Genomic DNA, 21,559 nt, shown 5'->3' on the forward strand with positions numbered 1-21,559 from the left:
AAAACATGAAATAGTTTGTCTGTGAAATTATGTGTGTGATATTTGAACATTTTAAGGGACTAAACGTAGAGACAACCCTGAAAAAGAAGAAACGTGAAGACACGTTCATGCGAGATTTGGGCGGAACGCGAGATATTTTTTTTTTGGTCGCCAAGGAAACGAGGGCTGCGTTCAGTGTCTTTGCGGTGTGTGTTTTTGTCCCTTGTAATGTTTGTGCTAAGCAGGGAGGATTTCACACGATGGACTTGCCGGAGACGATCAGAAAACGATTAGAGGACTTTTCTCGGAATGTTTTATTTGACCAGAGTCGGACTCAGCCTCTCCCAAAAGAGCATGAGACGTTTTTGCCGCACGGTAAACTCAAAATGCAGCTGGCGTAATGGACGCATTAGCATTGTAGAAGCTAAGTTAGCAAAAGGGAGGGCAGGGTTGACTTTAGAAGCAGACCCTTATGTTTAACGATACACTGAGCTTTGTTTTGTTACTATCACGTGTTAAACATGGGCTGTTTATCTTCTCCCTCCTTGTCTGTTCTGTTGGGTTATTTTGTTTCCAGACAAACGGGTTCTGTCCAGTCTCCACCTCCAGATGTCTCTGTTCTTTAACATGTGGTTCTTCCCCCTGTGGTGGATCAGTGAAACTGTGATGCTGCACCTCAAGGTAAGGCATAAAGAGAGGGGAGAGGAGGGGGAGATGGGAGGAATGTGTGAAAGCGGGGAATGAGGAGTCTGGGCCAATATAAACTGTAAACATTACAAATCACCCATAAAAACCTCCACCAGCAGACACAGGAACAGCTTCTTTCCAGAAGCTGTGGACTTTAAATCACTGGACTCAGCCCTATTTTAATCCCTGCACTGGTCACTTTCATATATTTCATTAAACTCGATTTAACATTGTATATTGCATTCAACCTTCACTGTTAATAATTTAATTAGTTATTGCACAAGTCACGTTTAATTTTTACACGTCACTATTTCTTTGTATTTCCTTTGTACAGTCAATATTTCAAGTTTTATATCCCATTTCAAAACTATTATTATTACATTCTGTAAATATATTTTACAGTTTTCATTTAATTTTAGTACTGCTTTGTTTGTTTTGTTATTTCATTAATATTATTATTACATTACTCTTGTTATACTTTTATTCTTCTATGTTGCATTTGTGGCAGCGAACACTAGGACAAAGTCTTCACATGCATACTTGGTTAATAAACAGATTCTGATGATCATAGCTGTGATTATGATTTTAGGAAAAGTGTAAGAGAATAATAAGACCCCCAAACTAAATCAGAGACAGATTTGGCCCTTAACATGACCATAGTGGCTGGTCCTAAACTAAGTCAGTTCAAGTAAAAGTTAATTGTACTTGTAGAATAATGGACATGTGTTGTTCTCTTTGAAGAACATGAAGCAGCCAAACTGTCAACTTTATAATTATCCTGAAGGAGATTTGGTTTGCAGGAAGGCATAACACACAGGTGACAGGAATATTCATTTCACCAACCTCTGAAATATGTCTGACTTTGAGTTAAGTTAGTATTAACCAAGAGAAATGCATCAGTACATTGTAAAAGCAGTGACATGTATAATATTAAAGTCAGTCGCAAATACAGTGATACATGAGATAAATTATTGTGAACAACAGTTGGTCGGGTATTTGTTTTTACCAGCATTCATTTTAATTAAGTTTAGACCTAGAAACAAGTAAGAATATTTCATGCCATAAAAGCCCATTTGAATAAATCACATCCATCTAAACTCAGTTCATTTGACTGCATTGTTGTAATTGTCATTTCTACCAGTATCCTGCCTTGCCAGAGTACTACAAGTTCATCCTTGTCACTGTCCTCATCCTGATGACTCTGATTGAGGCTATTAGATTGTATCTTGGTTATGCTGGGAACCTGCAAGAAAAGGTAGCATCACTCACACAAACATAGACGTAGTTGACGTAGAATGGATCAACACAACACACACAAATGAAGAGAACATTTACTCCAGTGATTGAAAGGCAGACATTCAAATGATGACTGTGTTTGTGGAAGGTCCCAGAGCTGGCTGGATTTTGGCTGCTGAGCATCCTGCTGCAGTTTCCACTAATCCTGTTTCAGCTCTTCAATGAAGCCATTCTCATACAGCCGCTGGAGAGAGGAGTTCACATAGTTCTTGCCATTTTCATACTCACACAGGTATGTACATTACTTTTATAAACTGACTGTTGTAGTTTTACCATCTCCACTCTTAGCATTGTATATAACTTAAATGCAGGTTACATTGTGAATGTTTTTCTAGCTTTTATTTGGTGATTGTCATTGATTCAATTTAAATTTCTTTAAATTTTTCATTCCTGAATGATCCAGGCCCTCTCTGGATTTGTGGCACTCCGGGACATGGTCCGACACACAGAAAGCCAATTTCATCTCAGACAGTTTGACTGAATTCTCAGTTCTCCCTCCTGCATCAGGACACCTCCTTACTTCACACCTCCCAGACTGAGAGACTGACGACAAACATCACTTTTGTATTGTGCATCGCAAAATGGGAAATTTTCTGCCCACGACTGATTATTAAAGTGAAGAATTGAACGTTTTTGTATTTTATTAACATTATATTCCATGGGATGTTGTTTTTGCAGTGTTGCAAATAAATCAAATCTATATTACACACAGCCTGTGTATCATTCATTAGGCAGTTAATGTACTGTGTCACAGACTTTGTGATGTACTCTGAGAATCCAGGCATGAAGATTTGTCATCAAAGTCTTGTCCCTACCAATATCAACACTGTAGAAAATAGATGAACATATTAACATTATGCAAAAATCAATTTTTAAAGAGTTTATAAAATAGTATTAAAGTTTAAAGGAGACATATTAAACATCATACAAAGATTGCCATTTGAAAGTACTTTTTAAGACTTTTACTAATGGATTTCACTTCTCTCCTTCTTTCCATATGACACAAGTTTGACCTGCATCATGATGTCTGTGAGAATGGATGATTATATCCCAGCATATCTGTTGAAGTTCTAATGAAAATCATATTCTTCTTCATTCATCAGAAGAGGTTCACTTCATCGGCCAGAGACTAGAGAGAATAAAAATCAATATGTAGAGCCCATATTATAAATATTGTGCCCTACAGTGGGGCAGACCGTGATGGTCTTGTGACCATGGACTCCTCAGGAACTGTACTTATTGGAATTTCTCCTCTAGAGCGATAGTGCCTCATGTCCTTGGCCTGAAGCCTACCAAGGGTGTCACTCTGTGGATGTTCCAACTTCATGAAGCCTGAGGGCTTTGACAGAGGGGGTAAAACACCTTTTTTCCTTCTGTCTCCTAAATTCCCCTTGTATAGTCTGAAGAAATTGAGAAAGGAAACAACACATTAAAAGAGGTATAATGCATAATGCTTGTCTTACAATCATTGTGTTAAGATTGTTACATTAACATCACGGATTATTTCCCAATCTTTAAACTGCAATGGCAACATGAGCATTGAATGAAGAGCGATACACTGACAGACAGAGAGTTGGTTGAGCAGTGAGAGAGGGTGACTCAAGTGTTATAGAGAAATCACAATAAAAATGAATTTACCTATTTCCCTGTAGGTCTGCGCCCCTCAGTGCAGGCACAAACAGACTGCTGCCTGGTTCAGGTTGTCTCAGGGTGAGATCTCTCTGGTTCTGCTCTCCAAATGGTATACATCTCAACAATGACAAGCCAACTAAATAAGAAGAGGAAGAGATGAGGTTAGCTAACAGTGATCAATGATCCTTTTTTTTAACTGTGTCCCCACAAAAATCATAGTTTCATTATAAACTACATAAGTATATTATGGGAGCATATGAAAGGTCAACCTTGTGTGGAAACCCCTTCTTGTTCCTCAGTCTGCCGTTTGGTTTTGTTCATGTCTGCATGTGAGGTGGATGAATCCTCAGGCACAAAGTAACCTTCTGACACCCGTAAAGTATTTCTGTCTCTGTAAATACGCCGGCCGTTGAAGTTGTTGGTGGTGAGGCTTGACAGCAGGCGCTTTGTTGGAACAATGTCTGGGATCATCTTGACGAACATGGATGAGGGAGACCTGCCACAGAGGAGAAATAAAACATACTGAATCTGAACATACCTCAACAACTAGTTATGCACTGGATACAGTTTCACAGCAAGTTTTACCTGTGAGGTCCTGCAAGGGAGGGTGGCAGCCCTGAAAGAGTTACACAACAGGAGAGCTACAATTTAAGGCAGCTTGAATTGACTAAGAGATGACGAAACTTTGGACTTTTTAAAATTAATTTGATTTAGTGTTCAGTTCCATCTGGAAATACTGTATGTGCAAACCAAACCTCTGAAGACTTTATAGGAGACAAGAGACTGTTGGGGGCAGTGATGCTGCTGCTGTGAGGAATGTGTGAAATTCGGTGGAATGCGAGCACTTAGGTGCAGCAGCTGAGAAGAGTATCTCTGCTGTCCTGAGTGCGTCCCTGCGTCTGCTGTGAAAGCAAGCCAAACATACTGTTCACTGCAACATTAGACTTCTCCTAATGTCTTGATGGTTGAAAATATTTCTGCCTTTCCCTGCAGGAGATGGTCTACATATTGGACAATGTAATACTTCAGATGTTCCACAAGTCTCTACCAAACTTCCTCTGTATGTAGAAGTCAAAAAGCAACACAATTAACCATTAGCTACAAGGCTGTGAAGACAATTTTTAGGAAGGCTGAGCCTCCACAATATACATTATGTTACCTGTGTGAGGTGTCACAGCTGCACACAGGCTGTGATGTGGACATGCCCTTGCCTGGTGATGCAGGTCTCCCAGACAATCATCCTAAAACACAAAACATCTCACAGGCAAATGACTTTGATAGAAATCATAGATTTTTTTCAAGTGCTTCAGGTGTCACAGGTAGTAGTTGGCACATGCAGATTAACATTATATCAATCCAAAAAATCGTTGAATGGGGTATGTGATCACATGCATATAACTAGCCAATAATGTGTCAATATGGGTGACCAAACATTTGGTGAGGATAAGGGTATTTTGTAATGGTCATCTTTACCTTGACAGGCTCACATCCCTGCCACAGAGTCACCTGACTGATCTCCCCAGAATGAGCGGTGGCAGCAGGGATCCCACTTTTTCTCATTGGATTATGTAGCTTCACAAACAAAGGAATATTATCAGTAACAGCTCAGGAAATCTCACTTCTTTGTGTGGCTGGTTTACTCTCTGTCACTTTAACTCTCTACTTCATACCTGCCATTTTTTCTTTTGTCGTCCAACAGGCCCCTCTTTACCGCTCTCTTTGACTATCTTCTCATGGGGAAGGTTAGACTCCTGCAAAGACCATTCACTCATCAGACTTTATTTAAAGTCAGTAATACATTAACCAGTCAACTGTGTGCACTGATTGATGCATCACTTTGTCTCTTAAACTATGTTTGATGCTGTTTTGCACGACCTGTGGCTGTGTGTTATTCTTTCCTCTCTCTGGCCGCAACCTGTTCCTCTCTTTACGACTCCTCAGGCGTTTCTTTTTCTTCTTCGCTGCAGTTTGCTGTGGTGATACAAGGTTAGACATGATTGACAACTGTTTTTTATTGTGGATCTCGGGGATTACTTGTTCCAAATGTGATATTAACTTCACAAAGAAAATAAAGCACTAAATGTGTTAAAGCATTATTCTAAAGGAGAGCAGACTGTCAGTTTACCTCTGGATGGACAGTTTGTGGCTGGTTGAGCAAATGAACTGGGAGTCCGTCAGAATCTGAACTATTTGAACCACTGGTGCTGTAAAAGCAAAAAAAAAAACAAAGATTCCCCTCCAAGCTAAATGAGACAATACCATTTCTAATCATGGTAAAGCTGAGGATTATCTCAATATACAGTATGTTTATTGGTCAACAAAATGTACAATGCAAAGCAAGGGTATTTTTTGGGTATTTATATATTGTAAAAAGTAAGTACAAATAACTTTATTACCTGGTTTCCAAATCAGAGACAGAGATGTTACAGTCAGTGCCCAAATCTTTGCCCAGCCTCTCTCTGACCTCCTTTCTCAACAATGCTGCCAGCTCTGTCAGACAATAAGTGGTCTGAAAAAGACATGCGCAGGAGAAACAAAGAAACATAAAAAAACACCACATTTGAATACCAGAGTTCACCCAGGTACCCAGGTATGTTTTTTTCTGGACTGAGGAAAATCAGACATGCTGCTTAATCTCTCACCTTCGTTGGATCAGGGTCACAGTAGTCCAGCAAGCTGTCACAAAAGTAAAAGCCCAGAGACTTCAGGTCTTGAGTAGTAAAATGTGTTCCTTTCCTGTCACCTAATTCAAATAGATGATAGATTCTCTTATATGAGAAAGGCAAACATACACACGGCAGCAGCAAACAACATGCAAACTCAAAAGTCTAAACTCACCTAGCGTGGAGCCTCCAAAGGTGGCCTCCATCGTGTAGCTGTTTCTGATGCCGAGTCTCCACATGGCAATTCGCCCTGTTCCCTCTTTGCTCTTCTGCACCCGAAACTTACAGCTCTTGAAGGAGAACTAAGGAAAATGATATGTATACACAAATAAATACCAAGGAATACATAGTAGAATACATACATAATGAGTAATATTGGTGACTGTTAAGCATTGCAGTTGTGCTTGCAAGCTAATTAAAATGACACAGAAATAATTATAATGACCGTAGAAAGCAAACTTTTACTTCTCAAAAGTCAGTAAAAATGTTCAAGACACCAAATATAGATTTAAAAGAGTCAAATCAGTGGCTTTACCTTGTTGCTGGCATTCTTGCTCATCATTAGTGGAAAGATTCTCTCATGAAGCTTCAGTGAAGCATCACCTTCGTTGTTACAACCGTACATGAAGACATTGTTTTTACGGTTGTGGCCATGAAAGTCACAGTAAAGAACTACATCTGTCTCAGCCATCAGCCTGGGGAAAATATAGAGTAACGGACAGAGACTTTCATTCCTAACGGATTCTGGTTTGTCAGTATTCCCCGTGGAAAAATGTAGGAGAGAAAGAGAGCATGCAAATACAATATGCACCATGTTCAGGAAGATACTTTGGAAGTTTAGTTTTTCAAGACACAATTCCCAGTGGAAAAAGTTACACTCCACAAAGGAAGTGCAGTTCAACCTGGTTCAATCAGCTGTTTGGGATATTTGTTGCAGCCTTGTCACTCTTTTTTGTCTTTCCTTTTTTCTCTCTACTGACAACTATGTAATAAAGGCAGATATACCAGGAAAAGAAGTCAAGTTTCAACGTCAAGTTTGTACCAAGTGATGGCATCATAATCATTAATCTGGCATCTATCCATCCAACAATTTTCTTATCCTCTTAAGAATTGTACAATCCTACTGGCATAAAACACAAAATATATAAAAGAAATATACAAAATACCATTTACAGTTATACTGTTGGTAGGATATACGTCTTTTTGTACAGATAAGTTTCACTAAAAATGTGTGCAGCAAAGTAATTCCAAAGTTGGACTGCTTTCTGCCAGAAAGTAGAGTCTGGGGGAGTAAATGCAAACTAAATAATGCAATCTGTTCATCACAAGAAGACATGCAGTGAGTGTTCATTGTGTTAGTTAATTTTGTTCTGATATTTTCACTCAGATCCCCATCAGCCAGAGACAACAATCCTAATCTAAACCCAAACCAAATAACACCAACTGGTTCCTCAATGATAAAAAGTAGAACTGATCATTTTCTCTTCCATGTTAGATTAAAATTAATAAATAAAATAGCCTGAAAATTGACTTGCACAATCCTAATAGTTTACTGGACAAATACACACATGAATTATTAACATAAATTGAGAAAAAAGAGAGAAAGAAAGCCACACAATTGTTAAATGCAGATGTTTCCTGTCTCACCTTTCCACCAAGTTGTGAGTGTGCCAAACACAGGGAAAGGAATCCTTGAGCAAAGTCTTGTAATTTCTGTTGAGGTCCCTGCCTGCCAGAGAGCAGCGGTAATTTCCCACCACCACACCATCTGGGTTCAGCATGGGCACCACCTGCAGCACCAGAGAGGCAAAACAATAGATAAAAGCAGAAACTACCACCATAAGTATCAAAAACTGCTATAATTCTGCAGAAACGTCTCCAAATCTGTGTTTCACAGCAGTATAGAGCATTACCACACACATTAACAGACAACACAACCTCATCATTCTATTCGTGCACAATCTACTTTATAAATTACTATTCAGACATATAATAAACTTAAAACTTAAAATATATTTAAGTGTAATGATCATGGCAGATTTGAGACTATGAGCTTGAGCTTCTTCACCTTAAAAACAAAAGTGTCCCTGAGTAGCTGAGCGTCATCCGAGTCCCCGAGCAGGAAGTCCAGGAACCCCTCCATCATCCAGGACCCGTTTGTTTCTCCGGGATGCACTCGGGCCGTCACAACCACAGCTTTCTTGGTCCTGCCCTCCACCTTGCCGAACCCTGGGGACGTTACTGTCACCACGTAAACTGCATTCCCAGCAAGGGTGTGGCACAGCACCCGCAACTTACAGTACGCTGCAACTGCGGAGTCAGTGGAAATGCGCCTAAGATAGCTCTGCAGGTGTGAATAAGTGTAGGGGTAGCAGTGGGCCAGGTAGCAGGTGTCTGATTCATGAGGGAACTGGAGAGTCCAGGTGAGTGAGTACAGGGGGATGGTGTCGTTGTTGTTGTCCTTTGTATTCTAAATAGAGACAGAGATGGGTCTATTAAAGCGAGACTTGTACAATTGCAATTATAATTTTGTGAAGTTATGATGTTCTAATTATCTAATTATTATGATTTAATTATGATTTTGGACCGCAACAGTCTCAGCATGTTTAAATTTACTAAAACATGTGAGTTCATTAAATTAACCTGCGTTGTTCCTGTGTTGATCCTACTTTCCAGTTTGATTTTAAGTTCTTGAATCTTTTTGTCACTGTCTGTTCATTTAAAACACTGCACTGTGTTCAGGTTAGTTAAAACCAGAAAGGCATAAAGCATTTTTTTGACAGCAATAACCATTTTTATTGCTAGTGAGGGCCATTCAATTTCAATTTCCGGTAATCCCCTCCCCTTGTTCTCTTGCTTGGGGCCAGAAGGGCTCACTTCTTCATAAAAAAATTCATCACTAGAGGGCTTTCTGAAGGTAAAATATCAAGGGAAGAAATGTGCTTTTACTTGCATTATGACGCAGTGATAACACAGCTTTGTGACTGGACATAAAGATGATTAAATGTTGAGATGGATTACAGATTTGAAACAGGTTTAAATTATCTGCAAGTTCAATTTAATTCCTTTCTCACATTAACTGAAAATGTTAGCTGTTAGAAAAGTAGGACGTGGGCTAGTAAATATAAATGTATTGTTTTACTTTTAATTTTACCTAAAACATTCATCCAGATGAGACACCGTTTTTGAACTTATACAGAGCCACCTACCTGATTGTAGTTGCGGTAGTATCTGATATTGGAGCCGGTACGCTGCCATCCAAGACCTTTCTCCTTGGCAGCCCTCTCTGAGTAGAGCAGTGGTCTCATCCCCTGAGAATACAGGCTGCTGCTCTTCATCAGGTTGACAATAGTGAAGCGGTAGGTCACTCCGGCCTTCATGTTCCTGACCCTGAAGTAAAACCACTGCGTGTGCTTCCTGGTGTACAGGTCTGTGCGCAGGGTGAGCTCATAATCATAGACGCCACTGGAAAGGGTAGAAATATAGGCGGAGGGAGAAAGAGAGTAACTTAACCAAAAGCTGTAGTAAAAAATTGGTGAAAAGCTGTAACACTGTAGAGACTCACACTTGCACAGCCTTCTGAAGGTTCCCACTCTCAAATCTTGACTCAAACTCAAGGATGAAGTCTGTTTGATTGGTGTCGTAAAAAGTGGCGCTCTTAATTGGCCCCCTGGATCCTCCGACACGAGAGTAGGTGAAAAAGGGATGCTTAGTGGCTTAAAAGAGTGAAGACAACAGGAAAAATGGTTAATAGTGAATGCTAAATTGGTCAAAAACACAATTTTTAATAAAAACTGACTTCTTTGTCATTGTTCAGAGCTCAGTGGTTTGGTATCTGGTATATCTAGAAAATCACTAATTATTTACATCTAGGGTAACACTGTTGAAGAAAGACACTGAAGCTTCTATCATAATCCTGTGATATATAAAACAAGTAGAGAGACTGCAGCATTTGTCATCACCTAACAGCCAGGTGGTGATATCAACATGAACTACACATCTTGAGGCATTGAAGAGTTGTAGAAGGTTGAGTTTGCAGTCACTGGTTAGGTTCCTATCATGATCTTATTTATATTCAGAAGAATTTGACAGTGACAGTGATGACATAATGTTCTACATAGCCATACCATGTAACCCGGTGGTGCAATAAAAGAAATGAAAAATGCCTTTGGTGTCAGAAGTTACCATGGTCGATGCAGAATACCACTTTCCCCCTGTCCTCTCCAGCAGGCATGGGGGTCCTCTCATGTCCTGTGGGCTGGTAGAAAGGCTCTGGCTCTGGTGGTTCCCACTCTGTAACACAATAACGCTTGAAGTGTCAGTAGGTGTTAAAACGAACATTTTCAACAGTGTTTCGATTGTATGTTTTGTTTCTTTCTTTTGACTCAACACCCTTTGCGCATATCAGTAACATTCGTGACAATGGAAAGGTCCAGATAATATTTAACATTACCTATGTGATGTACAATGTCGCTGATGACCTCACACTCTACAGGCCAACGGGGGCGGGAGATAGATGGGAAGTTAACCAGGTCCAGTGGTGCCCTGAGACTCAAAATAGGACGGCCACCATCAAAGTCTATGAGCAGCTGCCTGGTCCGCAGTGTCTGATTTAGGTTTATGGATACTGAGTGGAGATATGAATCACATGTTCAATTAACTCTTCTTTCAGGCTCCTGTTCTTCCAGTAGTGCACTCTGAGTATAAATTTTTCATCAGGTCAGCCCCCTTACGTCAATCAGACAAAACAGGCTTGTTCATTTGATCAAGGATTATGCTGAGCCTGATTGCTGTAGTTATCTATCACAAAAGAGCTCTAGTTAAACAACTAATTGTCTAGCATTAGGGATGAAATCCTACGTATACATCCAGTGTTGAACCAGTTTATACCTACACAAGCACAGGTGTGCATTACAGTAAATGAGCTAACAGAATGGGGTCAAATAATGCAGAACAGCAACATATCAATCTGAGTGAAGTTATTTTAACAATTTCACACTCACATTTCAGCAAGTTCATTCTACATACACTAAACACGGTCTTAATCCAAATGCTGCCAATGTGGAAAATAGCTTACACTGCTTCCTCCCTGCTAACTCCCCCTCATCTTCCTCTGTGTTGGAGTCATTAGAGTCAGATTTGTCCATTTGGTAGGAGTTCCACCAATTCCTGATGGCAGAGACGGCCATGGTTGATGATTTCTCTGCCTGAATGGGAAAATATAAGTCATCAATGTTGCTTCCTCATTTCCAAACTAGAACTGTATTTTCTCAGCAACTCTTGTTACATGTAATAACCATAAACCCTGGGCTAACCCCCATCTACCCAGATGCAAACAGAAGTCACGATCAGGCAACAACATGTATGTGATTATCTGCTATTATAAATGTGAGTCTTCCAAAAATACAAGAGATGGAACAGATTAATCTCTTCAAACATGTCTCTTAATATTTAAACTTTTCCAAGAGGATGAAACTCTTACTATGTTGCTCATTTGAAAGCTATTTGAGGTAACATACCACAACATAATAAACAAGCAATACTGGAGTGATACTAGTATTGATTTTTCCGAGCTGATATTGCCAAAAATAACTGATATGATATCTGTACCACTTATCTTGAAAATAGGTCTGTGATCATTAATATACGGTGTGTACAAACACAGCCTGAAAGAAAAACAAAAGAATAACCAAACTCACGTGCGCAGTAGTGAGGGTGGGATCTCACACAGGCATCTTCGACTGTCTTTCTGCTCAAATTGAAATTTCCGAGTCTTTTTTGCTATACAATATAACTGTTAACGTTACAGCTAGTTAGCTCAAACACAGCTCATTTAGCATGTCCGTCTTCAGCACAGGACACATTGTTTACTTTGAATTTCTTCATTACTTTACCCTTTAAAGCCAAGTTTAACAATTCTGAGTAGCACTCGGAAATGCTAACAGGCTTCTTTCCGTGTTGTAATCATTCTCATTAGCTTCATTTGACTACTGCTACCGCGCTGTTCTCAATCTGTTTAACGATTATGTTTTTACAATATTTATAGATATCTGGCAGCCACTTACCTCGCTTACATGTTAATTACACTACCGTAGATACATTTAATAAACTCTCTTTATAAATATAAGAGCAAAAAGCAAACTTAGCGGCTACTGCAAGTGGAACTATCTTTCACGAGGTTACAAGACGTTGCCAGGTAACTGATTGCCTCAACAACACAACACGGTTGCCATGGAGATTCCGTCATCGACTCAGTTAGAACGCTTACTTCTGTGAATGGGACTCATTTGTCATGGCGTATTATGATTGTACCCTAGTTTTTATTTATTCATATTCAACAAAGACTAGAGCAGACTAAAAACAAAGACGGAAATGACTTTGAAAAAACAGTTTTAATAACTTTTTACAAAATGTACACATTCAGAGACATTCCCTCCCCTTCCAAAAACATGGCTTATCCCATTATACATTTTATGTACACAATTGTAAAAATGTTAATTAAAATAGACAACCCCTCCAAACAAACTGTGGTGGTTGTCTACATGGGGTCCATACAAGATGATGACGTATTTCTGAGGAACTCAAAGACGTTTGGCACATTTACATTAGTGGCTACAAAAACAGGAAAAGGACATTCAAACCCCTCTGGTGAATGGCCTGCCATGTAAGGGCCTCTAAATGTCTCCATCATGAACAAAGGAAATGGTAACAAAAGTCCATAGATCCTTAACCAAAACGTAAGCGGGGGAAGGAAGGATGAACTTATGGTAATGGTTGGAATAGATTTAAAAAAACGTTGATTGAGTTGCCTATGACCCAGGCCGGATGTTACGTGCTATTCATCAGCTTCCTCTTCTTCAGTCGGTCCCGCCAGTCATCAGGAAGTGCCTCAAAGTTGGCATTCTTTGACGCTTTTCCCCTGGAGAGTTAAAAACAGTTCCAACAGTTACACGAGTGAAGGATTACCAAGATAAAATATCAGAAGAAACTATTTTCTGAAATTAATCTTTTGAAGAAATACATGTTTACTCTATTCAGAGAAGGGTGAAGGGTGCAAATTGCCTAGCAACTTACGTCACAAGCTGCTGCTGCTTCCACTCCTCGATACTCTTTTTGTTAAGCTGGTCTCGGTCCTCGTCACTGGAGCTATCCTTCTCTTCCTCCTCCAACTCTTTCTGGATGCTCTGCCACTTCTTCACCAGGGAAGGCATTTTGGTCTTACTCTTCTTCAATGAGAGAAATAAGGAAGAGTGGTGTCAGGAGGGAAAATTAAATTACACTACAGGTTCTTTTGAATGTGATATTTAAGCACTGGATTACAAAGACGGCTTGATAGTGTAGACTTTACAATATCCCACTAAGGAAAATCAGTCCAGGTAGATAATAATACTGAACATTATAGGTATTTAAATAGATTTCTCTAATGTATGTACTCCTCACTTTTGATACTTGACAAAAAATGGGAACTCCAATACTAACCTTATCCTTTTTGGTTTTCTTGGTCTTGTCTGTGGGCAGACCTTTAGCTCCAGGAGGTTCAAAGGGTGGCTGGGGTGGTGGTGGCAGTGGTGGTTGGGGAGGTAGGGCCGGGACAGGTGGGAGGGGGGGTTCAGAAGGGACTAAAGGGGCAGCGACTGGCACACCCCAGTAGGCTGTTGCTGCCATTATGGGAGCTAAAGGAACAAAAGGAAACCTTACAGTTAGTGGGTTATTACATTTCTGTTGGAATTCATTGTTTTCCTGAATTTAAACACTGGATTATGTTAGGTGCCACATTAGTGTGCCTTTATTAATCATATACAGTTTTATTAAAACATTCTCATTATATAACAATATGACAAATATATGGCAAAGACTCATAACAACTTTGTATTGTTGAATTAGACTATTCCATTTTGGGCCGATGATGTAAGCTCAACACCATGAATGTCTGTTTTTTAACATGCCCTGGGAGACCACCCAATCTCAGTGGCTGCCTCAATGCTGCATGAGAGGTCTCTCATAGATACCTGCAGCCCTTTATAAACACCACACAAGATGGCAATCCCAGATTTCAGAGAGTTTGGGATACTAGCCAACAAATTCAAGTGTTGTGATGTTAAAAACTTGTTTTGGCCATCACAGTAGAAGGAGGACTTCTAAATTGTTCCTTAGGATTATAATCGGACACACTAGCATCATCTCTATCAATATATGACTAATTGCACATATTGTGTAGAAATAACTTTAAGATTTTTTTTTACCTGCACTGGCAACAGGCTGTGTGTAGAGAATGGGACTGCTGCCAATAGTTATGGCTTTATTCATCTGACTGGCTTTACGTTTCTGACCCTTCCCCAGAGGTCCCGAAGACTCCAGAGCCTGCTCCAATGACAAGAAATATAACAAAGATGGATTCATACACAAAACGGCATTGAGGGATACAAATACCAGGATTGCATTCATCAAAAGAAGACAAGATACTTCCATACCTTCGCACTAGCAACGCCTGGGGGTAAAGGAGGCCTCCCACTGCCATCTTCCTCAGTTCCAGGGGCTGGAGGCTCCCCGTCATTATCATCATCCATCTCCATCTCCACCTCCATGATCTCTCCATCACTGTCAGGAGGGGGAGGAGGTGGAGGTGGTGAGCCCGGGGGGAGAGGTGGAGGCGGGGGGAAGTTTGAGGGTGGAGGCGGGCTGTCAGGAAGAGGAGGCTGAGATGGGGACCAAAATGATGATGATGATGATGCACTGGGCTGAGGAGGTGCTGCTGGTGGGGCAGCAGAGGTAGATGATCCTATGTTTTTAAAAAAAAAAAAAAAAAAAAGGTAATCATTAGTATACAAAGATCTTTCTGGTTCTAACCCTTTAAAGTCATTAATAAAGTCATACTGACCTATGACCCCACCAGTAGATGCAGATGATGTTTTGCTGTACCCTTGGCTGGAAGCTTGGTTGCCCTTCAGGTCCTCCTCCTTGTCGTCCTCTGTTGGGAAATCCCACTGGGAGGCACTGGTCCGGTCGTTCACATAGAAATACCGCCTGTGCTCTCTACAGAGTGGGACAACAGAGATAGAAGGCAAGAGTCTCAATGGCCGGCCTCGCAACTGGCTGAGTGGCATGATACCCTGGGACAGTGGGGCAAGGGAGTGGACATAATGACCATAATAGGGGGCAAGAGTGTTGGTATGGACAGCGACTTTAGCCATCCAAAAGAAGGGTCCGATTAGAGAATGATTATGGATGTGGATAAGGAACCCACCTTGCTCTCAAAAGCAAATAAAGCAAAACCAATCATCTCTAGGTCCTGAAAGTAGCATTCAGCAGCTCACACCATGGTTGTCATACATGTTCCGTTATAGACAACCATTCTCTCCCAGACACAGGAAGACGCCAGGGAGGAAGCACCATCATCAACAACAATCATAAGTCAGAAAACAACAAGCACACAGTCAACTTGTTTTAGATCAGAAACATTTTCTCTCAATCAAGAAAATAAAAAAACAGGAAGACATGAAATAGAGTTGGTCTGACCTGCTGGATTCCCGTCATTGCTCCATCTTCACCTTTTATTTGATGCGTGACACTCGTCGCTTCCAGGGCGTCACTCTGTCTGCATTGCATTCTGGGGGCTGTAGTCCTGTAAAGTACAAAGCTCTCCCACGCAACCAACCTTCCTACTATACCTCCCCCTCCCAAATTTTCCACTGACTGGACCCAAAATCGGTCTACAAATGCCCTCACAGTCTGTGGGAGGTGTATTTAACAGGAAGCACGCTGGCCCAGAGTGGACGCTCCCTTATCAGTACGTGAAAGGCACAGTGCCAGGATTGCATCACAGAAACCGGAAGAGTCTGCTTCTGGTTTGCATTTTGATCCACTTGTACTGGTTTAAGCTTCTCCCCAAGTCATGTAACAAAGTCTGCAACCTCGGCACTGAGGGGGGTGTAGTCACACGGTAAGATTTGTGGGGGACGAGGGAGTTTAGAGATGTGAAAGGTAAGGAGCGCGTACCTGTCCCAGTGGCAGGACCAGCCTTTAGGAGTGGCGTTAAGTTCGTAATATTTTATGTGTTCGGCAGCTTCCTGCAGCCTGCGACGAAGATAGACCCCATTCAGAGCGCCCTCCCTCCAGTCAGCAATCCGTGTCTGGGGGGGAAAAAAAGCAAAAACAGAAAAGAGGAGAGACAGGAGACAAGAGTGAGATAAGAGTGTGAGGGGACAGAGGGGGAAGTGAGGGGATAGAGAAGAGACAGATAGCGAAGACAGAAGAGCCACAAGACAGATGAGTAACACACGAAGAGTAATTACAGTAAATTTCGAGGATTACGTCACATGATGGATTATAATGAGAATTTTAAATATTAAGTACTGCCACGTGGCTGTGTGCAAAATGATATGAAGAAAAATTAAGCATTAAATATTTTAAAACTGTAGCGCTGAGATAGTTACAACTGGAAACTAGGATAACATTGCTCACCTCAGTTTGTAGCAGAAGCAACTGAAAGTTTGAGATCGCCTTTTTGTTTATCCCCAGGAACTCCATTTTGCTGGTTAAGGTATTAGCCAGTTCTCCAATCTGAAACTACATTTATTCAGAATTCAAAACCAAAAGTCTTAAAATAGGGATCATCACTTATATCAATCATAATGACTTATCATTATAGTAACATGTTGTTACCCTGAGTTCAGGCGTTTCTACCTCTTCTTTTGCCGGAGGTTTTGTAACTGATTTCTCCTCAGAGTTTTCTGTTTCCTTGTCCTCTGCTTCTGCAACACTCTCTAGCACCTTGGAAAGTGCTGCTGCGGGACACAAGAGAAGCACATTTAAGTATGTGGGAATTTTATGCACCCCTTGTCTCCAATAGCATGTTTATAATCATGTGGACTCACCTGTCTCTGTGCTCTCCTGCACGTCTGAGCTCCTACTGTTAGAGTCAGGGCTGGCAGCATTGGGGAAGGCAGTTTTCCAGCGATTTTTCTTCACTAGACGAGAACCAGAGGCTTCTTGGCTTGTCTCAGAACAAGGACTGGAGCCCCCTGCGCTCCCATCACCCTCCTCCAGTGCCCGGAGCTCAGCCTGAGAGTCAGATGTAAAGTTAGAGCCAGGTCACACTGACATTAACATCTGCAGCTGATTGCGAAATACCACTGCTATACACTAAAGGACAAGTGAAATGTAATTCCTGTCTGTTATCAAAGATGCACACTGGAAAAAATAGCTTTAAAACCCACCTTTTTCCTCTCCAGAGCCAGTTCCAGCTCCATTGTGTCTTCCTCCGTCTCCTCCTCAATATCTGAATTGTCGCGTGACTGCTTCTTGGTGCAAAGATCTTTCTCAACAATGGGGGCTGAGTCAGAGTCCTGCAGAGGGGTGGAGGGGGATCCTGCAGGGCGAGCACCTTCTCCGTCAGAATCCACACTGTTTTCAGGCTCATCCAAACCTTTAAGCAGTCTTTTTCTCCATTTTTCCTCTGCATCTTTCACTTCAGAGGGGATCAGAGGACCAAGCAGAGATGCAGCCACTCCACGGCGCTCCTCCTCTTCGCTTGTAAGGCCTACCACACTCTCTATGACCTCCTTTTAGACAAAAACATAGAAGTGTTATATTAAAACTCAAAATAATGATCTTTTTCACAAATAACATGAAATCAATTTGAATTGGACTTCGATAAACATACCTTCACTTTGGTCTCTTTCACTGATGTTGGGGCTGCAGCAGTTGCAGCCTTTTCATCTGTGTAATAACCCGTGTGGGCTGTACCATTGCCATTGACACTAGAGCAAAAAAGGAATTATATATGTTACTTCAATTGCCATCTAAATTTCTGTACTGGAGACAACACAATGAAGAGCGAAAACATGTGTGCTTCACACCACTTTGATCTCACAAAGCTGAGATAATATTCTGGACTGGGTGTGTCAGTAACTCCTACCTGTTTGCATACTGAGTCAGGCTTTGCACCTGATCAGCTAGATAGTGAGGCAGCTCCCAGGAAACCTCATTGGTCAGAGTGTTCCAGTAGTAATAGCAGCCGGAGTTGTCATCCCATACTTCCTGCCAGTCCCCCATTTCCACACCCACTGGAATAAAAGCATACATACAAATGCTTCAGAACAACAGAGCATAGCTTAATTGATATATTAAGCACCATTTCTCTTTCTTCCCCTAATTTAAGCTATATCCTGAATGATTTGATCAATGTGTGTCAATTTGGAAAGTGGGACCACAATTTCATCAAAATTCTGTGATATTAAAGGTGGCAGGTGAATTTCAATATCAAAGCAGTTCATTTGACAAGTAACTCAGCAGTACTGTTAAGGTGTATTACAAGGTATTCATTAATTTTGACTAATGTACAAATATCAGTGGCTGATGTTTCTTCACATAAGATAGCAACTCAAAAAATAAACCAAAATAATTACTGTGCAAGTACTTTGTTGATGTATTATAAGCACAGAGGCTTGTAAAGTTATTCAGGAAGCCTTACGAGACATGCACACATTATATACAGCACAGTTACCTCCAGCTAATGAGTCCTGAGTATTGTACTCAAACTCTGTGCTTTGTTGAGTCTGTCCTTCACCAGTAGCTGGTTGCTGAGTATTAGCCTCAGGTTTTGGTGGAACGCTAGCTGGGGTTGAAGGATGAGTTGCCACATCATCTGAACTTGGCTGAGTGGTGATTGCATCAATTTCCTGTGGGAGGGAGAAATGATGTAAGTAATTAAGTTTTGCCAAAAACATGTTTAAGTCCTGAGAATGAACCACTCTCTTCTAAGCACAATCACAAAAATAATTTCTTATTACTGAAAAGCTAGGCTTGAGAAGAAAACCTACTCAAGATCAATTCAGAAATTGGGAAAAGCAAAACCATAACTATACTTCTTAAAAGATAACAATAGAATAACATGACTGTCATCCCCAAACCCATAGACCAAAGCAGATTATTACAATATGCAGGAAATTGTACTCACAGCCATGAAATTGGCTAATGTACTGTCAATGTCAGCTGACTGATTGTGTTGAGAAATTGCAGTTGAACGCTGGGAGTCTTCAGCATCCTCTTCATCGCTATCCTCATAGGCTCCAAGCAGGGACAAGCCCTCTGCAGATGAACACAAAGACATTTTGATTAATCAAATTGCTTTTTTTTCTTCTTGGTTGCATTGCCTGAGAAAACACGAATAGCTTCACCACAAACACAAACAAACGTTGTTACCTGTTGCCTTCACTGTGGGGGCCTTCATGTTGGTGTGTCTTTCTCTCACAAATCTGTTTACATCAGCCTCCTGTTCGTCTGCAAAACAACGACAGCCAAGGTTAACGTCGAGATACAAAAGCAGGCTAACAGCGAGCTAAAATAACAGCATTCACACATTAGCCAACAGCTAAAATCAGAGACTAATGATGTTGAGCTGAACAACGCACTCCTTCAAGACAAAACAAGTCAAACGTAACGGTATTTGTGACTGTAGTTACATGTAATCGTTTGTCATAATCCTGTTTTGGCAGGCCAACCTACGAAGGCTAAATAACAACAGGCTAATAAAGCTAGCTTAGCGCGTTAGCTGCTAGTAGCTCCGTTAGCATTAGCTTATACGAAAAATGTACGTTTTAGTTTCTAGCTGTGAGTTAATGTATATATATTTATCAGACTGTATCTCGATATCATATATGAACTAATACAGTGACTGCAGTCACATTAAAGCAGTTTCTTCTACTCCGCTGGGCCCGTTCTTCACACCTCCAGCATTTAGCATTTCGCTGCTGAGACAACACGTTTTTAAAAATAAAATCACCATCTGATCCCGAGAGTCCTTCTTCTCTTTCTCCGGTGTTACCGCCACGGAGCCCGGGAGGTGAAAGCTGCAGGATCGTTCTTCGACCCACTGTTCCTCCTGTGAGACGACTTTTCTTCCTCATCACCGTCCGCCCGTCTGAGTAGAGGCCCTGCTCCTCGCTCTGCCGTCGGTGCTGCAGCTCCGTCTGCTCCTCAACTGACGTTTTCTTCTTCTTGCTCTATTTTGTTTCACGGCGGTTGGCATCCATAAATGTCGCATTACCGCCACCTGCTGGAAAGTAACAACTTCACAGTACAAACTACAGAGTCCGCCCAGTGATCCCATTCACTTTTTCCATTCTATAATCCAGACCCAATTACCTGAGTTGATGCAAATCCTTCCAGTTGTGTCTAAAACATTCAAGTATCTCCTGGCAACTTTTTTCATCTCTTTATTTATGGAAAGCATCACTTACAACATGTGTGACATTAATACAACAACAGAAAACAATTGGGCATCATAATGAAATAAAGATAACATAAAGGACATTAATTGCACATTGCACCATATAATAATAATTCTACCCTTATATCATTTTTTAAGCATATTTCATTATTTACTCTGTATATAATCATTGCACAATCGATTTTTTTTTTTTTTTTTACAAAAAAAACTATCTCACAACTCTCATTTTTTAATTTACTATGTATCCAAACTTGATGAAATAGATTTCTGCACACTTAGATCTATGCAGTATTCACTTTATTTTTGAGCTTTCTGTCTAAAGTGAAAACAAGTGAATACTGCATAGAGCTGAGTGTGCGGAAATCTATTTCATCAAGTTTGGAGGCATTGATTTTTCAGACACCTTACAAGGATTTAGCTGGGTGGAGCAGTGGCCATCTTGCATTATTTACTATGTATACAATTACTGCACAATGTATAATAACAACCTTTTCTGTATACTATTTAACTATTTTATTTTATTCTATTGTTGTGTGTGATGTGTGCTGGATGATGCTGTTGTGACACTTAATTCTTTCAGTTTGTTGAGGATAACACATTTATATGGAAGCAGTCAGCATTAACTTAACAACTTCCTCTTTTTCTCATTTATTTTATGTCTGTACTCATGCAATTAACTTTTGGATTCAAATTCCCTTATTAATCTAGGAGACTCATAAGGTCTTGGTCCCTATGGTCTTATTTTTTAATGTAAAGTCTAACAACAATAAAGTTGATAACCTGATAAAATTTCTGTGTCTTTTGGGCAAACATCATGTTCACAAAGCCAGATTTCTTTAGTTTCTTCCTAACAAAATCTTACTTTATGTTGAACTTCAGATATTTTATGATTCTGTCTGTAGAGCAGTGGTTCTCAAACTTTTTCACATCAAAGACCCCTAAACTGAAACAAATTAGACCATGGACACCCACTTGATAAGATTTTGTCCCAGCGTCCCCCATCTGATAAGATTTTTGCTTTTAGATGTTTCGTTAGAGAAAGTGTATGAAACCCATGATCGAAATAGTATAA

The 21,559-nt window shown here is 40.5% G+C and overlaps 3 protein-coding genes across 9 annotated transcripts; 1 reads left to right on the forward strand and 2 right to left on the reverse strand.

The window, feature by feature from the left end:
• The first annotated feature begins 133 nt into the window (after positions 1–133).
• On the forward strand, positions 134–2,669 carry tmem17 (transmembrane protein 17). Its single transcript, XM_042411144.1, has 5 exons — positions 134–354; positions 557–660; positions 1,808–1,921; positions 2,051–2,194; positions 2,366–2,669. The coding sequence occupies exons 1-5, from the start codon at positions 240–242 to the stop codon at positions 2,441–2,443; spliced, it is 555 nt and encodes a 184-aa protein (XP_042267078.1). The 5' UTR covers positions 134–239; the 3' UTR covers positions 2,444–2,669.
• Positions 2,586–12,465, reverse strand: agbl2 (AGBL carboxypeptidase 2). 5 transcript variants are annotated; one of them, XR_006096145.1, is made up of 23 exons: positions 11,957–12,464; positions 11,335–11,464; positions 10,711–10,884; positions 10,443–10,550; positions 9,823–9,973; positions 9,467–9,722; positions 8,326–8,727; positions 7,905–8,047; positions 6,793–6,952; positions 6,433–6,559; positions 6,237–6,337; positions 5,991–6,103; positions 5,720–5,798; positions 5,470–5,565; positions 5,265–5,345; positions 5,068–5,166; positions 4,754–4,835; positions 4,350–4,496; positions 4,180–4,210; positions 3,864–4,090; positions 3,601–3,730; positions 2,913–3,362; positions 2,586–2,788 (listed from the first exon to the last, which is right to left on the reverse strand). XR_006096145.1 is itself a non-coding variant. In XM_042411134.1 (23 exons), the coding sequence occupies exons 3-23, from the start codon at positions 11,444–11,446 to the stop codon at positions 3,143–3,145; spliced, it is 3,039 nt and encodes a 1,012-aa protein (XP_042267068.1). In that variant the 5' UTR covers positions 11,447–11,464; positions 11,957–12,006; positions 12,323–12,464; the 3' UTR covers positions 2,910–3,142. The 5 variants fall into 5 exon arrangements, 4 of the variants coding, with proteins under 4 accessions (XP_042267068.1, XP_042267066.1, XP_042267070.1 ...); XM_042411134.1 differs by lacking the exon at positions 2,586–2,788 and having other exon boundaries at positions 2,910–3,362; positions 11,957–12,006; positions 12,323–12,464; XM_042411132.1 differs by lacking the exon at positions 2,586–2,788 and having other exon boundaries at positions 2,910–3,362; positions 11,957–12,051; positions 12,323–12,464.
• A 165-nt stretch (positions 12,466–12,630) lies between these two features.
• On the reverse strand, positions 12,631–20,252 carry fnbp4 (formin binding protein 4). Of its 3 annotated transcripts, none has more exons than XM_042411138.1 (17): positions 20,041–20,252; positions 19,461–19,538; positions 19,216–19,346; positions 18,763–18,937; positions 18,175–18,322; positions 17,920–18,016; positions 17,474–17,818; positions 17,132–17,318; positions 16,920–17,038; positions 16,719–16,823; positions 16,254–16,387; positions 15,136–15,290; positions 14,729–15,036; positions 14,501–14,618; positions 13,737–13,930; positions 13,332–13,483; positions 12,631–13,176 (listed from the first exon to the last, which is right to left on the reverse strand). In XM_042411138.1, the coding sequence occupies exons 1-17, from the start codon at positions 20,162–20,164 to the stop codon at positions 13,086–13,088; spliced, it is 2,661 nt and encodes an 886-aa protein (XP_042267072.1). In that variant the 5' UTR covers positions 20,165–20,252; the 3' UTR covers positions 12,631–13,085. The 3 variants fall into 3 exon arrangements, with proteins under 3 accessions (XP_042267072.1, XP_042267073.1, XP_042267071.1); XM_042411139.1 differs by having other exon boundaries at positions 16,941–17,041; XM_042411137.1 differs by having other exon boundaries at positions 16,920–17,041; positions 20,041–20,251.
• Positions 20,253–21,559: the final 1,307 nt, after the last annotated feature.

The sequence above is a fragment of the Thunnus maccoyii genome, chromosome 5, assembly GCF_910596095.1.
Source record: "Thunnus maccoyii chromosome 5, fThuMac1.1, whole genome shotgun sequence".
In the NCBI taxonomy this organism is placed as follows: domain Eukaryota; kingdom Metazoa; phylum Chordata; class Actinopteri; order Scombriformes; family Scombridae; genus Thunnus; species Thunnus maccoyii.

Bases quoted from the DNA above. Each gene is read 5' to 3' on its own strand.
- agbl2 (XM_042411135.1), bottom strand. From the start codon at position 11,446: ATGGCCGTCTCTGCCATCAGGAATTGGTGGAACTCCTACCAAATGGAC. The intron at 4,836-5,067 runs GTAAAGATGACC...TTTGTGTTTTAG, and splicing joins AGGGATGTGAGCCTGTCAAG to GATGATTGTCTGGGAGACCT. The intron at 3,731-3,863 runs GTTGACCTTTCA...CTTCTTATTTAG, and splicing joins AGAAGGGGTTTCCACACAAG to TTGGCTTGTCATTGTTGAGA.
- fnbp4 (XM_042411137.1), bottom strand. From the start codon at position 20,164: ATGAGGAAGAAAAGTCGTCTCACAGGAGGAACAGTGGGTCGAAGAACG. The intron at 19,539-20,040 runs GTGATTTTATTT...GTTGTTTTGCAG, and splicing joins AGGACTCTCGGGATCAGATG to ACGAACAGGAGGCTGATGTA. The intron at 15,291-16,253 runs GTACGCGCTCCT...CCCACTCTGTAG, and splicing joins TGGTCCTGCCACTGGGACAG to AGAGCACAGGCGGTATTTCT.
- tmem17 (XM_042411144.1), top strand. From the start codon at position 240: ATGGACTTGCCGGAGACGATCAGAAAACGATTAGAGGACTTTTCTCGG. The intron at 355-556 runs GTAAACTCAAAA...TTTTGTTTCCAG, and splicing joins TGAGACGTTTTTGCCGCACG to ACAAACGGGTTCTGTCCAGT. The intron at 2,195-2,365 runs GTATGTACATTA...TGAATGATCCAG, and splicing joins CCATTTTCATACTCACACAG to GCCCTCTCTGGATTTGTGGC.